The sequence below is a fragment of the Numenius arquata genome, chromosome 3, assembly GCF_964106895.1.
Source record: "Numenius arquata chromosome 3, bNumArq3.hap1.1, whole genome shotgun sequence".
Taxonomy (NCBI): domain Eukaryota; kingdom Metazoa; phylum Chordata; class Aves; order Charadriiformes; family Scolopacidae; genus Numenius; species Numenius arquata.
Window position 1 is genome coordinate 52,934,670 of NC_133578.1, and position 14,288 is coordinate 52,948,957.

General features: G+C 43.4%; 1 protein-coding gene across 1 annotated transcript in view; it reads left to right on the top strand.

Moving 5' to 3' along the window:
- Positions 1–648: 648 nt before the first annotated feature.
- The window catches only part of ESRP1 (epithelial splicing regulatory protein 1), a 33,720-nt gene continuing 20,080 nt past the window's right edge, over positions 649–14,288 (top strand). The window contains exons 1-6 of the mRNA XM_074145010.1: positions 649–780; positions 990–1,118; positions 1,973–2,086; positions 4,214–4,328; positions 12,580–12,678; positions 12,785–12,839. Coding sequence (XP_074001111.1) covers positions 649–780; positions 990–1,118; positions 1,973–2,086; positions 4,214–4,328; positions 12,580–12,678; positions 12,785–12,839 — 644 coding nt within the window. The remainder of the gene's footprint in view (positions 781–989; positions 1,119–1,972; positions 2,087–4,213; positions 4,329–12,579; positions 12,679–12,784; positions 12,840–14,288) is intronic.

A 14,288-nucleotide genomic window follows, 5' to 3' on the forward strand; every position in this document is an offset into this window, starting at 1 on the left:
GGGCGGTGCCTCCGCCGCCCCGTCGGCGAGGAGCCGCGCCTTCCCGAGCAGCGCGCCCCGACGGCGGGAGCCGCAGCCCGGCAGGGTCCGTCCCGGTGCGGGGTCCTCGGAGGCCCGGAGGGGCTCCGGACAGCCCGGCCTCCACCGGCCCCCTACATCCCACCCGCAATCACGGCCCCCCACTCCGCCAACCACCCCCCGCCGCCGTTGCCACGTCCCGACGGCGGGGCCAATGGGCGGGCGGCGCCAGGTGTGTGCTACCTGCCCCACGTGGGGCGGGGCGGGGCGGGGCGGGGGCGGGCAGGTCGGCGGCCCCGCGCAGTAGGGCCCGCAGCCATTGCGCGCTTCCCAGGGCTGCAGCCGGCGTGGGAGCGGCCGCCGCCCGCCCCGGCAGAAAAACCACGGGGGGTGGGACAGGGGGGGTCAGACGTGCGCCTCCCCCGCGACTGGTCCTCGGGGAGCGGGGCTGCAGGTGGGGGCTCTGCCGCTCGGGTCGCGCTTGGAAGCGCCTCGGGCAGGGAAAGTTTCTGGGTTCTTCTCTTCCCCCTCCCCCCTCCCTTTCTTTTCCCCCCTTTTTTTTTTTCTTTTTTTTTTTTTTCCCCCTCCCCCTCCCCTTTTTTTTATCCTTTCCACTGGCCCGGTGGCACCATGACGGCGTCTCCCGACTACCTGGTGATCCTTTTCGTGACCACGGCGGGCACCAACGGGGCAAGGCTGGGCTCGGATGAGCGAGAGCTGCTCCAGCTCCTGTGGAAAGTGGTCGACCTGAGGAGTAAGGAGGTATTTTTCCCCTGAGGGGGCAGCACCCCGACCTGCTGCTCCCCCTGGCCCCTGCCCCTGCCCTGGATACCGGATGTGCGGCCCCAGCGCTGGGCTGGCGGTGGCTGCCCCAGGCTGGAGCAGGCTCTGGTGGAGGACAGGGGCCGGTGCTCCAGGTGGGCAACTCCAGCTTAGGGAGCTGACTTGCCCCTCCTCTGTTTTCTCTGGAGCTGGGGCACCTGCATGACGTGCTGGTCCGGCCTGACCACCCGGAGCTGACGGCTGAGTGCCAGGAGATCACCCAGGTGGATGCGGAGAGCCTGGCACTGGCTCCACCGCTGGAGCAGGCATTGAGACAGGTGACATTCCATAACTGGGTGCTGGTCTCCCTTTGGGGGTCCCTGGTGAGGTAGAGGCAGCCTCACCATCTTGTTTATCCCCTCCACCACTGCCATTGGGGAAGTGGAGCCTGGCACAGGGGCACCACAGATGTGTGGGCCAGACAGCCTGTTTTGTGGTGAGCTTTATGGGGATTTCTTTTGCTCATTCACCTTGGGAGGCACTGAACCACAAAAGATTAAGGCCAGGGTCAGGCATGCCCCTATTGTGGTCTCCTGCTATGCTGGACCCTGAGCTTCAGCTGACGGTGAGCACCAATCAGTGTTAGAAGAGGTCAAGTTTAAGTGCCTCCTAAAAAGGCTGGGTGGTGGCAGGGCCTATTAAGGCTAGTGGTGGCTCATCAGTTCTGGGAAGGAGACAGTACTGAAGCCTCTAGATAAACAGGGAGGTGTTTGCGATTCTCATTGAGACTGAAAGCCTGTCTACTTTCCAACATACTCGAGTGCCCTGTCTGAAAGGCCCTCTTGCCCCAGCGCTCCCTGAGGTGTCTGCAACCAACTTTACATCTCCTTGCAGTGCTCTTGTAAATGCTCCTGGAAAACTATTTATTTCTGTGATGTGGGCTGTGTGGCCACATCTTTTTAGAAGAGGGGAAAAGGGGTAATTTCCTTGTGAAGATAATTATCATGAATGTGATCATGTGCTTAGCCAGTAAGAAAAAAATCTACACAAGTGAAGGACTAGGCTCATAGTAAAAGAAATTCCAGCTCCATGTTCCTACTGCCCAGAAATAGCATGTTGCCAGCTGATGACAATGCCTAGTGTAGCCACTGATATCTTTTACATGTATGTCTTTTGTTGTTCCTGCTTTCAGTTTAATCAGTCCGTGAGCAATGAGCTGAACATTGGTGTAGGTACTTCCTTCTGTTTCTGTACTGATGGACAGCTGCACATTAGGCAGGTTCTGCACCCTGAAGCTTCCAAAAAGGTACGTAGTTGTAGCTTAAGTTTGACTCTTGATGTGCTTTATATGATTTCTTGCAAAACCGATCAAGTTCTCTTTAGTATGGAAGTGCCTCCACACAACCATAGCACAAACATTGCTCATGTGTTAATGTGCTTACCAGACCAAAGAGCCTGTCGGTGAGGAAGACGTAGACAATGTCTTGTGCTATTGTAGCCCTGAGAAGCCTTTTAAAGTTAAATCGGAAGGAAGACTTTCTTGACCTAAGTGTTTGACAGAGGAGCAATGCATTGACAGAGTACTTGTAGCTCCTACAGCTGTAGGAGCTACTAATGGGTTAACGAGTGGGAATTTGGAAGTGTTGCCAAATAGTTAACCACCTTAATCATAAACTGCCGTTTTAAATTTTACATTCACCTTTAGCTTCAGCAGCTTTCAATCTGTGTGTATTCAGTTGACGTTCCAAGGGCGGTGCTCGGATTTGTAAGGAGCTAAACAGTAGTTTGAGGCAGGCTATGAGTGATGACTAGTCCCATAGTCTAGAGTTTTCTATATCTTCAGAGTTGCCAAGTTGCCTCACAACAGGAGTGTTGTGAGGTCCTACCTTACTTTTCGTTAGTGATAGGGCAGCAGCAATATGCTGAGTCTCTAGTCCTGAAATAACTGCTTCAATATTAATAAGATCTTGTTTTGTGGTTTGTTGTGAACGTGCATTGCTCTAACTGAGCTGTTCTGCTCCTCTCCTTGCAACTGATCTCTGTGCACAGCAATTTGCTGCTCTGTGCTGCCCATAGATCAAGTAAACCAGATGCTTATGAGACCTGTAATAGTTCTTTGGTGAATATCCTAATCCTGAGGTCAGGGTGGGGGATAACTAAAATCCAGATAGGCAGAAATCACTAGGCTCTTGAGAATATATTTGATTCAGACTGGGCATCTTAAAAGAAATAATCTAGCAGCTCACCAGTATTCAGAGAATGAATTGGCATCAACTGTTCCAACTGAATCTCAGTGAAGTACAGAACTTGATCTCTCAAAGGGGAAGAAAAACAGCCCTCCTAAAACTAGAGCAGGAAATCTTGGTGAGCACACCTGAATTTTCATAAGTTTGTCTTTAAAGAGTATTGTTTGCCTAATGCACCTGTCCATATGCTAAGATAAACTCTAATGTTCTCAAAGCAGAACTTGTTTGGGAATCTAAACTTCTTTCTCTGGGCTCTCTAATGAGTTTTTGCATAGCCTGTCATTCTGTTATAATGCCAAGATACTAACTAGTTGTTAAATCACAGAAAGACCTTCCTTTTGGTCTAGAGAGGCACTGCAGGCAACAGACAGCTAAGTAGAATACAAAGTATTGTGTCTGTGGGGAAGCTCTGGGATGAAAAGCTAACTGAAGGAGCAGGGGTTTGTGTTGGTTTAAACAGCTTCCCCCGAGTCTTCTCCATGTCTTCTCCTTCTCACCCCACAAAAAAAAAATTAAAAGCAGGTGGTAGGTATAGTGGGTGGGCAAAAAGGGGTTTTATTGACTTCCAATGGGCTATGTAACTTGCTCCTGGCTTCATACACTGCAATTAAAGCAGTTACCACACATAGACTGACAACCTCTGCCCCATATCAAACCCTCATCTGCACGTAGTTGGATGTTTTTTGTTGTTGTTTTCTTTCTTTGTTTGTTTTTTATTAAGGGAACAAACATTTAAAGTGTGATTATTCTCTGAAAACTCAGCCCTGTCTATAAAGCAAAATGTCTTCTGCTGGTCTTGCAAAATTTGCTTGGCTCCATAAAATGAACGGAGAGCCCTCTGGCTCTTTGCAGTTAAAATTGGAATCAAAAATTGATGATAAATGTTGCAATAGCAGGCGTTTGCTCTCCTACGTACATATTGCATTTGAGGCACTAGTAATAATAGTAAATGTTTCTCTGGCAGTGAAAAAGCACATCTCTCTTTATACTATGTAGAGAGGAAGCTGCTTAAGCAAAAAAAGTTTATAAACAGACTTAGGTGGCTAAAAAGAGCTACCTGAGTTTGTGTAGCAAAGGCTGTTTGTGTTTCCTACCCATGATAAGAAAATTGTTAGAAAGTTTTGTATCTGAAGACAAAGTAGATGAAACTCACTCTAGCTGACAGTAGTTACTTTGTCCTTTTACAGAATATTTTGCTGCCTGAATGCTTCTACTCCTTTTTTGACTTGCGGAAAGAGTTCAAGAAGTGTTGTCCTGGCTCACCTGATGTTAGCAAACTCGATGTTGAAGCCATGAGAGAGTGTATCCTTTTAACAGTGATGGTGCCTACTGCTGTTGCACCTTTGGCTGGATTTTAGGACAGAGCTGCGTGAGTAATGCTTGCAACACACGGTTAGGGGTGGTATAGTTTTAATGAGTGACTCAGAGCTGTACTGAGCTTTCTCACAAAGATAAAGATAAAAACATATGAGGATGCATGCTTCCATGGGGAAAATCCTGTATTTCTTCTTGATTTCTGTACATTTTCTTTACTCCCTTTATAGTTTTGTCACATGAAACTTCACAGTTTAGTGTAACTGGCACGTTTGTTCAAATCTCTGATATGAATCCCAATATTAAGTTTGTGAGGTTGCTTGTTGCATCAGTAAGATTTTTATTTTGCTTTTAGGTAAGAGTGAAGTCTTACCTAAAGTAAGTCTGTTGGGAAAATATCTTAATTTTTAGGAGGGGGAATGGTTATTCTTGATGTGAACTTGTAGTGATTCTTTGATTCAGGAGTAAACCTAAGGTAGGGGTGCTGGGTGGCAGATGTGGTACTCACTCTCACGGAAGCTGTAAATGTTACACCTTGCAAGGTGAGGCTGGGCTGGCAATAAGATGCACTCAATTTCCATTTTTAGTGATCGGGATGTCTAAAATTACTTTCTGAGTAGTCTTAAGTGGTCTGTAACCTAGTACTGTCTGGCTCTTTACTAGTCTTAGCTTGGTTTTGTTGGCATATCACGTGTAATTACCGGGGCTGTGAATGATTTGGCTGTGCCTTCCTCCTTGCTTCTCTGGCAGTCTCCCCTCTCGCTGCAGGCTCTGCTCCTCGTCTCAAACACACTCTCAGACATGGAAAACACTTGGCTTCCCTACTGACATATTGAAGCAGTGACCACAAAAGTTAGCTAGCAAGGAGGGATAACGAATATGAGAGTATTTTTAAATATTTTTTTTTTTTTATTGGTGGTGGTGGTTGTTGTTTTTAGTAGCTTTTTTGCTCTGACTAGTTTATTGTGTCCATAGAGCGTTTGCCATTAAGAGCTGATATATTTTTCAGACTCAAAAGTTTGTTGCTTCTGAATTATTTTGGCCTTTCACTGCAGGACTAGTATTGCCTGGGCTTTGTACCTGTGTTGAGGGGCATAAAATATCTGTGCGTGTGTGGATTTTTTTTTTTTTGTGTGTTTAGCCATAAGATTGAATACTGGAGGCCGTATGCTCTGCTTTACCATCTGCAAATTAAAATTAATCTCCCCTAGTGAAGGGGTAGGAATCACTTCTCCCCCCACTCTGAAGCAAAGTGGTACACTTAGTGTAGGAGTGTGAGTTTTTATGTAGAAAAGTGAAATAAATTCTTGTGTTGCGTGGTCTACAAGCTGGATGATGGAGACTTCTTAAAGTTATAGTCAAAAACTTAATATGTTGTTTAGAGATGCTTTGATATGAGCTGGAGAAGTTAAAGACAATGAGCTATTTCAGCTGTTTTGGAGAGATGCCTTCTGCTTTCTCCTGGTGCGAATGTCTGGTGTACATCTTGCCACAGTGGAAATAGTTGTATGACTGTAGCTACCTGGAGTGTCACTGGTGAGCTAAGGGACAGCGACAGGCTGTGTGGTCCCTGTCTGCTGGGAGAGGGGAACAGACCACTCTGACTGTCAGGAAGCCCCTAAAGACTCAGTACTGTCTGAGGGTGGGTTTGGCAGTCGCCAATAGTACTTCCTCCAAGTTCCTAGAGGCTCGGTCTAGGGATAAGAATGAAGTTATATATTATCTGATAGGCTTCCTAAGGCATATAAGCCAAAATAACTTCATTCTGGCTTTATATTAATCTCTGTGGTTTGTCTTGTTTTGTAACTGCTGATGCTTTTATTTGTAAACTTGCTATGTTTATGCAACATGGCTGAAATTAACTGTCTCTGCCCAATATTGCTTGAGAGCACTGGGGGCAGAGGATGCAGAGACCAAAAAAAGTAAAATAATTTGTTCTCTTTTTATTGGCAAATATCATAACTTTCTTTCTCCTCATTCTTGCTGAAATGTGCCAACTTAATCTCTCCTTGGTGTCAGAAGCTGTATAAGTTAATTGCACTTGGAGAGTTTGGACATGCTTAGGATTCAAAAAACAAACAAACAAAAACCCCTAAATTGTTGAAGCAGGTGCTAAGTCTAAAGACTAGTTCAAACACCTCTGTACAGAGATCTTGTTTTTTTCCTTCATGTAAGTGGGACAGCTACTTTCCTCCTGAAAGAGTAATGTAGCAAAGAAAACAGGATGTCTAAGTGAAAAGTAATTTGGATTTGAAGTGAATATGCTGTGGTGGGGGACACAAAAACAAATGGAATAGGTTGAACTGGAGTTGCAGATTAGTGCACAGAATCTGACCAAGCTCTTGTTTTTCTTGTAGGAAGTGCAGATCTTCCACCCCACAGCTAAAGGGGCTGCATGAGGGGAATCTTCCATGATCTGTGCCATACAAACTATACTGGGCCAGCTTTGTTAGCATTTTGGGGGGATAGAAGGTTTTGGTTAGGGGTAGGGTACTGACTAGAGATGCAGAAGAACTGCATTTATAAAGTGGTAGGAGCAGGAGTAGAATTATTTTTGGGCACATGTAAGGTGGCTGTGATTAGTGAGAGGAAACTTGCAATAAGAGAGAATCAGGGGAAAGCTGGATATTATTCTACAGTCATTTAAATTATTAGGAGTCTTCTAAAAGCTTTTGTTTCGATGGGTAATAGTTGATTAAACAACAAATTGTAGGCAAATGGAGAATGTACTCTTGCTCCCAACAGTCAGGAGAGATAAATTCCTACTGCACAATCATTCAAGATATATATTCCAGTGTATAACACACACTGGATACTTGGTGCTTGCCTATGTATTTCTTGCGGCCAAGGTGAGCACAATCTTGAAAAAAGAGCATAGGGATATTAAGCTGAATAATCGGCTGGGTTATTCTTCCTTTAGAAAGTACTTAACGGGACTTACTGTTTCAGCAAACTACTTGAAACTGTGTAGTACAGCGATGAAACCATTCCAAATCCAAGAGCTCGATGTGAAAGCTTTACATTCCGCCCTCCCAAGAAATCACATGTTTCATGTACAAACATCCACCGATTTCTTTTAATTCAAGGCAGGGAAACGTTTAAAATGCCATTAAATTTGAGGGACTGAGGAAGAACTGAGACTGTTGTCTCGGAGCGTTACTGCTGTCTGACTTTCCATCTTAAAACAGTTTTTGGTGGAGGAGACAGTCTTCTGGCAGACTTTCTTTAGTCAGTATTGTGTAAGAGTAGTGACAGCAGGACAATTATGAGAAATTTCGAGTAACAAAAAGAACTTGAGAAGCGATCATGTTCCGGCAGAGAAAGGAGCTCAGGTCTGTTGAAATCTTTTTTTTTTTTTTTTTAACATGTGTAAGTATACAAAAGGAGCAGGGTTGTTCTTGCACTCTCTGTACCTCCCATACTTGCTGCACTTCTTGATTTGCAAAGCTTGCTGAGCCAGTTTTCTCCGCTGTGAGTGCCTTCAGGGTGGAGCGAACAAAGCTTGCATGACTATTCCTATTCGGCCTGAAGACTCATCCTTTGCCTCAAGATAGGGTGTGCAGAAGCCATTAAATGGCAAACAGCTCTTGCTTCCTCCAGTGAGGGGAACTCGTTACTTAGGAGTATCTGCTGGATGTTGTCAGTAGAAACACAGGCATACTTCAGCCTGCTTGATGTGCTGGGTAAGAAATAAGAACTGGCTACTGTGATACTGGAACTTGGTTTGGGTTGGGGTTTTTTGGGGGTTTTTTTGTTTGTTTGTTTTTTTTGACCTGGCTGTCTTGAAAGCAAGGAGCACAGGTATAAACTGTAGTATTTTAACTCTGGCAATAAAAAGCCCATTATTGGGTATTACCTGAGAATCTTGCATATTGTTATTTGTGTTTCCTGTGATAGTACCCAGGAACTGGGTACTATCAGATTACTCTTATGCAAAGTAGTATTTAAAAAGATATAATCTTCTGCCTGAAGAGACTTAAACAGAACAAAGGGGGAAAGAGGATCAGCGCAGAACACAATTGCAATACCAGTTTATGTCATCTCAGAGCTAAGTTAGTTGTTCAGTATTTCTTTTGTCATAGTTAGGAATTGAGAGATGTGGAAGAGATAGTGGGAGGGAAGAATTCTTGGAGGGTGCTGGCAGTGGGTGAAGCTGTGGTGATGAATCTGAAGAAATTTAGAAACTTCTTCTATATTATACAGGCAACCCTGGTAAAGAATATGCCTCCCCCTCACCCCCTCTTACAAACTTGCTGAGTGCTGTGGGAGGTGGTACCGCAGCTGCGCAGCAAGATCAAGAAGTTCCTTGTTTCCCATCCTGCCTTGTTATTTGGGAGTGTCTTTTGCCTGTTGCTTCATTTAGAACATATGTATGCATGCTATTGTATATAGTAGCTCTGGAGAGCCAGGTCTGTTTTCTAACACGTCTTTAAATGTGAACTTTGATTTATCCGCTGCAACCAACTCTTTCCAATTGCCCAGGAGAGGCAACCTTTAAATATCACTGTACACAAACACGTGTGGTCTCCTACCCCGTCACAGAACAAGGGGTGGGTTTTATAAAGACTATTGCATTAACAGCTTTTTCCCAAGTGTCCATAATTTCTAGTGCCTTTGTTCATAGGAGTCCATCCATACGTAGTCGGTCCTCGTTTTTACAATTTAGGTTTTCACTTAGTGTTATTATTAACATACTCTTCACATGTGCAGAAAACTGTCGATTTTTCTTCTCCAATCTTACCTAAAAGCCTTGCTTCTAGCTAATAGCGGGCGAAGGTGCGAGCAATTTCTCACCACTGCTAATGTTGATGATTTTCTTCCTCCACTCCCACTGTGTTTGTATCAATCTAGAGTTCCTTGGCACAACTGGCTCCCTGTGTCTGAACACCTGGTACCGACTTCTGTCGGCATTAAGGCGTTTTTAGAAACTGTCTCCTGTTGATCAATATTTTCAATGAAAATGTTTTCTGAAGTTGAACATAGAGTTGGGGGAGTTGTTTGTTTTTCCTTGTGTTATAGCCTTGCTTCAAATTCCCAGCTCCTTCACGCTGCTGCATTCCCCTCTCCAGGGGCTGATCGCTTGTAGGGATCTCAGCAAAAGGGAAATATTGAAATGTCTCATCAGTTTTGACAGCGGAGTCTAACAGCCATGTGCACGTGTGTGCATGTCCCCTGCTGTAATAGCTATTGGAACTCCTGCCCCATTTCTCTTGACTTAGACAGAGGAGAGAAAAAAAAAAAAAATCATAAAAAAAACTGGTCAGGCAGGACCAGTGTTCAGATACCTGTGTCTTTAGCAGCTTCTGGTTCTCTGGATGGGACCCTGCACAAGCGCAGCGTGGAGTTGTTAGATTCTGCAGGGGAAAGGGTGTCAGGGAAAGGAGGAGAAGCACTCCTCTGCTCTGATACACCAGGTGCCCAGAAACACCTGTGTGGTGCTGATTAAGGGCCCCCTCTGCAAGGGGTTCTGTTTGTGGGTTATTTTTATTTTCAACCCCCCTTCCCCAGGGGGCAGGGGAGGAGATAAGCTGGAGTGCACAGTTTAGAAAGAGATACTGCAATGAAGAAGCTTCTTGCTGTCATAAATACTGATAGTCTCTTAAACTCTTCTTTAAGGTTGTTTGATGTGGTTTGTTCAGGATTTTTAGCTTGGTTTTTAAAAAAACCATTTAATGTTCTTATTACTTTACTCCAAATAAGGCACTGGGAGGGAGGGTAATGGCAAAGCAAACTGTATTTAGTCAAGCAGTCGGAGGGGAGGGATCACTGGTTTAAGTTTTCTTTTTTTTAAACTCTGATAATTCACTTAAACTTCAAATGTTCTTTAAAACTAAGCACTGTCCCCTAACCTTCCGTACTCCAGCGCACACTTGACACCAACAAAGCCTCAAAATCAAATTAGCCTCAAAGTGTATTGTTTTGGCACAGCAGCTTTCCTTTCCTTGCTGTGGAAGAAGAGTTCATTAATTCAGTTGAAATTATTTTTAATCTCTGTCCTGGTTTGAGGTAAAACAGAACTAATTTTCTGTTCTGCTATTTTTTTACTTTGCAGCTAAGCCTCTTCTAACTGAACTCTCTGACACTAACAACATATTGTCCAGATACTGTTCACTTCCAGAGAGATAAGAGCTGATTGTTTCTAATTTATGCCGAGGAATGGTATTCAGAGAGGCTCTCGCTTATACTTACTGCTATAACGACCAAGGTCAGCTAACTTTATTTGCCTCGTTGGAGGGTCAGAAGCAGAAAAGTGTAGAGGGGTCCCACCTGCAGGGAGGAGGGGACAGGACAGGTGACCCAAAACTGACCAACAGGGTATTCCATCCCATCTGCATCATGCTCAGTATAAAAGCTGAGGGATCAAAGAGTCAGCTCTCTTTCTTCAGTGACCAACATCTGAGGAGGGCTCTGTCTGTTTGTCTGTCTTTCATCCCGATCCGTGCATTCCAGAATCCAGTTCCTGTCCATCGCTGAGTCCAGTCTGGGACATCCCCAGTGCCAATTGGTGACGTGATCATCATCCTGGGAGCTCAATACTGGTTTTGTATATATTGTATATATTTCATTATTTTTATTTTATTAATATTTCATTATAGTAGTTTAGTTTCTTTTCTAAACTCGCAAGTCTCCTCTCTCTCTCTCTCCTCTCCTTGGAGAGAGAGAGGTGGTGGAGAACATCTCTCATTTGTTTCAGTGGCCAGTCTGATCTAAACCATGTCAATCTCACAACAACATAATAGTTAAACTTCAAAAATAATTAAAAAAAAAAAAAAATTTTGTGGGTGTGACTTGCAGTCATCCCACAAATAATAGGGAAGACTTTATTTCACAATGAAATTCGTGCTGCCTCCCCTGTTGATGAAATGATATGACAAAGCTGGTGTGTGGTGTCTGTTTCTACAGAAGCTGTTGTTCTGTTCCGTGCCCTTCATGTAGGCATCTGACAATTCAAAATGTACTCAGCTCTACGTGGGGAAAGCTGCTTTTTTTTTTTTTTTCTTTTAAGAGAAAAGACCAAGAAGCAACTTTTGAGCACGAAAATCCAAACTTCAGAGCACAGAAATGTGTCTAATGTTTTTTTCGATGTGGGCAAATAATTGATTGTTTTGAATGTCTTGCATTATTGTACTGCTATGCCAGGATAGTTCTTGTTAAAGAAACTCTCACTTTTGCTCTAAAGTCCTGATGCAAAGTGGTAAGAGAAGTCAAAAAAGCAAGTTCTATTACTAAACTGCTTTATTTCACTTCTTTTTCTGTTCTTGTTGGGTTCTCTTACCCTGCAATCATCAAAAAATTAAAAAAATGTGAATGGAAAAGGCCTTTTTAAAAAATTTGCTTTATAAATGATGGAGTAGAGTTGCAAGTAATCTTATAGTCCTCTAGTCTGGTGTTAGAGAGGGACAAATATGATGCAAAGCAGAAGAGATACCATAGTAAATTCTGTTTTAAGTTGCACATACCATCTCTTTTTCACACAACTTTAATCAGGCTCCCTTTATGAATGTGGGGTTTTTATGTGGTCATTCTACAGTCTGTCTTTCCAGGACAGAACACTTTCTGCTCTCTATTGGCAGGAGAGCTTATCCTTGCTATCATCTTCCAAAATCCTTCAGCTCAAAGAAGATATGGGCTGTGGGACTCTGTTTTGTCTCTTGGTTATCTACAGTGGTGCACTCTTACCAGATTCTCAAAATGCTTCTGTGTAACAGCAAAAAACCTCAAGTTGTAACTTCTAATAGGCAAGGTTTAGGTAAGGTGCCACTTGTGAATTTTGTGGAAATGGTAAAATATTTATTCTACTTTGCGGTTTACTTGTTCGGAAAACATGTGGTATATCCTCCTGTTTCTGGAGGTTCTAGTTAATGGTTTGCTTCTCCTCCTTCCCCAGATCTTCCCCTAGAGATTAAAGAAGATCTTAATTAAAGAGGACAGGACTCCAGTCTCCTCTGCATGCAAAAGTGTATCTGTCAAACATACATAATGCATGAGTATATTAAATATATATGTTCTTATTATGGGGTCTCATGTCCCCAGACACTTTCTGGAGTGACCTCACACTCCCGCAGGTGGCAGTAGTTAGAGACCAAGGCAGATCAGCTAATGTATCCCAGCAGGAAGAGGGATTAAATCTTCCCTTGAGAAGCGATTTACCATCAAGGATAACATGAAAGCTTGTTGCTGTAGCAGGAAGCCAATTAAAAATCTGTTTGGTGATGATTGACTTAACTCCAGCATAAAGATTTGAATCTTGACAAGAGCAGTCCAGCATTTCCCTATGGAGCCACTCAAGTTGAAGATATGGGGAATATTATTTTAACACTAATATCTGAACCATACAGTAAGTGATTGCGATGAATGAGGTTTTCTGTATTGCTTTCTTGGTTTTCTTCCTGCCTCTCTTTTATGCTGAGGAAAAAGAAAATAACTTGTACTGTGTTTCATAGATCACAGATTTTCAGATCCAGAAAGAGTGAACTACAAATTTGAAAGTGGGCCTTGGTAAGTACCTTCTCCCTCTTCTTGCTGCGCCCCTCTTCCCCTCCTTCCCCTCCCGCCCCCAGGTGCTGCTTAGATAAGCTGTACTTCTCTATATTCTTAATTTGCAAATAGCTGTTCCCATTATTTTTATTTATCTTGCCACTGCTTGTGGCAATAAATTAGATGCTTTAAGTGGGAAAGGGAACAGATATTTTATGATCAGATGCAAGCCATTTTTTTTTTACTTTTTTTTTTTGCTAGGCTTCAGTGTTGCCTTTAAGATGCTGGTAGTTCTGGGTTCTGCTAATAAGTACTTATAATGGGTGTTAAGTGTGCTGTGCTATTAAGTGTGCTATTAACAAAGAACAAAAGGATTTTGCAGAAGTAACCCTATTGGTACTAACATACTTTTCCTGCAATTTGCTTCACAGTTCCTGAATACACATAATGAGGTGGTTGGTTGTTTGTTTTTTTTTTAATAGGGAAGAAACATTTCCATAAAGATATTGTGCCAAAGATACTGTGCTACTAGTAAATTGCTTAGGCTGTGATGATTGTCGTCTCCCCAGATATGTTTTAAACATAAAGATTTATCTACTTTTGATGACTGTTTTGTTGTTGGGTTTTTTAAATCATGGAATCATAGAATGGTTAGAGTTGGAAGGGACCTTAAAGATCATGGAGTTCCAACCCCCCTGCCATGGGCAGGAACACCTCCCACTGGACGAGGTTGCTCAAAGTCCCATCCAGCCTGGCCTTGAACACCTCCATGAATGGGGCAAATATAATGATGCATTTATTTGTGTGAATACAGATTTATTTTTTTTTTCCCAGTGATTTGCCAGATACTCTCTCTGCAGCATCACAAGAGACTGGTGTTAAAGTGACCTCACTTAGACTCCCATTTTGCATGAATATTTACTTCTCCCTTCCTGATTAGGGAACTGTCATAATGGTACATGATGCTCACTCTTCTGAGTCAAAAGTAGCAAGAAAAGAATGCAACAATATTGGCAGAAAGTATCCAGTGAGATTAGTTCAAGGGTTATTTTTTAGCACTGTTCTAAGCCTTTTCACCAAAAAAATCCTGGGATGAGGTGGAAGATTCCTATCTTATTTGTGATAGTGAGAAGTTCAGAATTAGCAGGTGGGGCAAACAGTTTGGGGCAGACACCTACAGAAAGGTCATCTGAGAAATTAAAATCTAAGTGAGAAACATGACCTTGCTACAACAGGTCTATACCACATCCCTTTTGTACGAGTGAGTCCTCTGCTGCTGAATAACACTTCAATCTGCTTAGCCAGTCCCATGGTCTTTTCTGTGCAAAACCTGTCCTTGCAATAGCCAGAAAGACAGCCTTCGGTAGCTCAAAGTGTCTTGTTCTACGTGGCACTTTTAACACGCAAGGGAACAAAAGAGTCCGCGGTAATGACCGATTAAACCTGGGTTTCTGTGTCTAAGCTATTCCC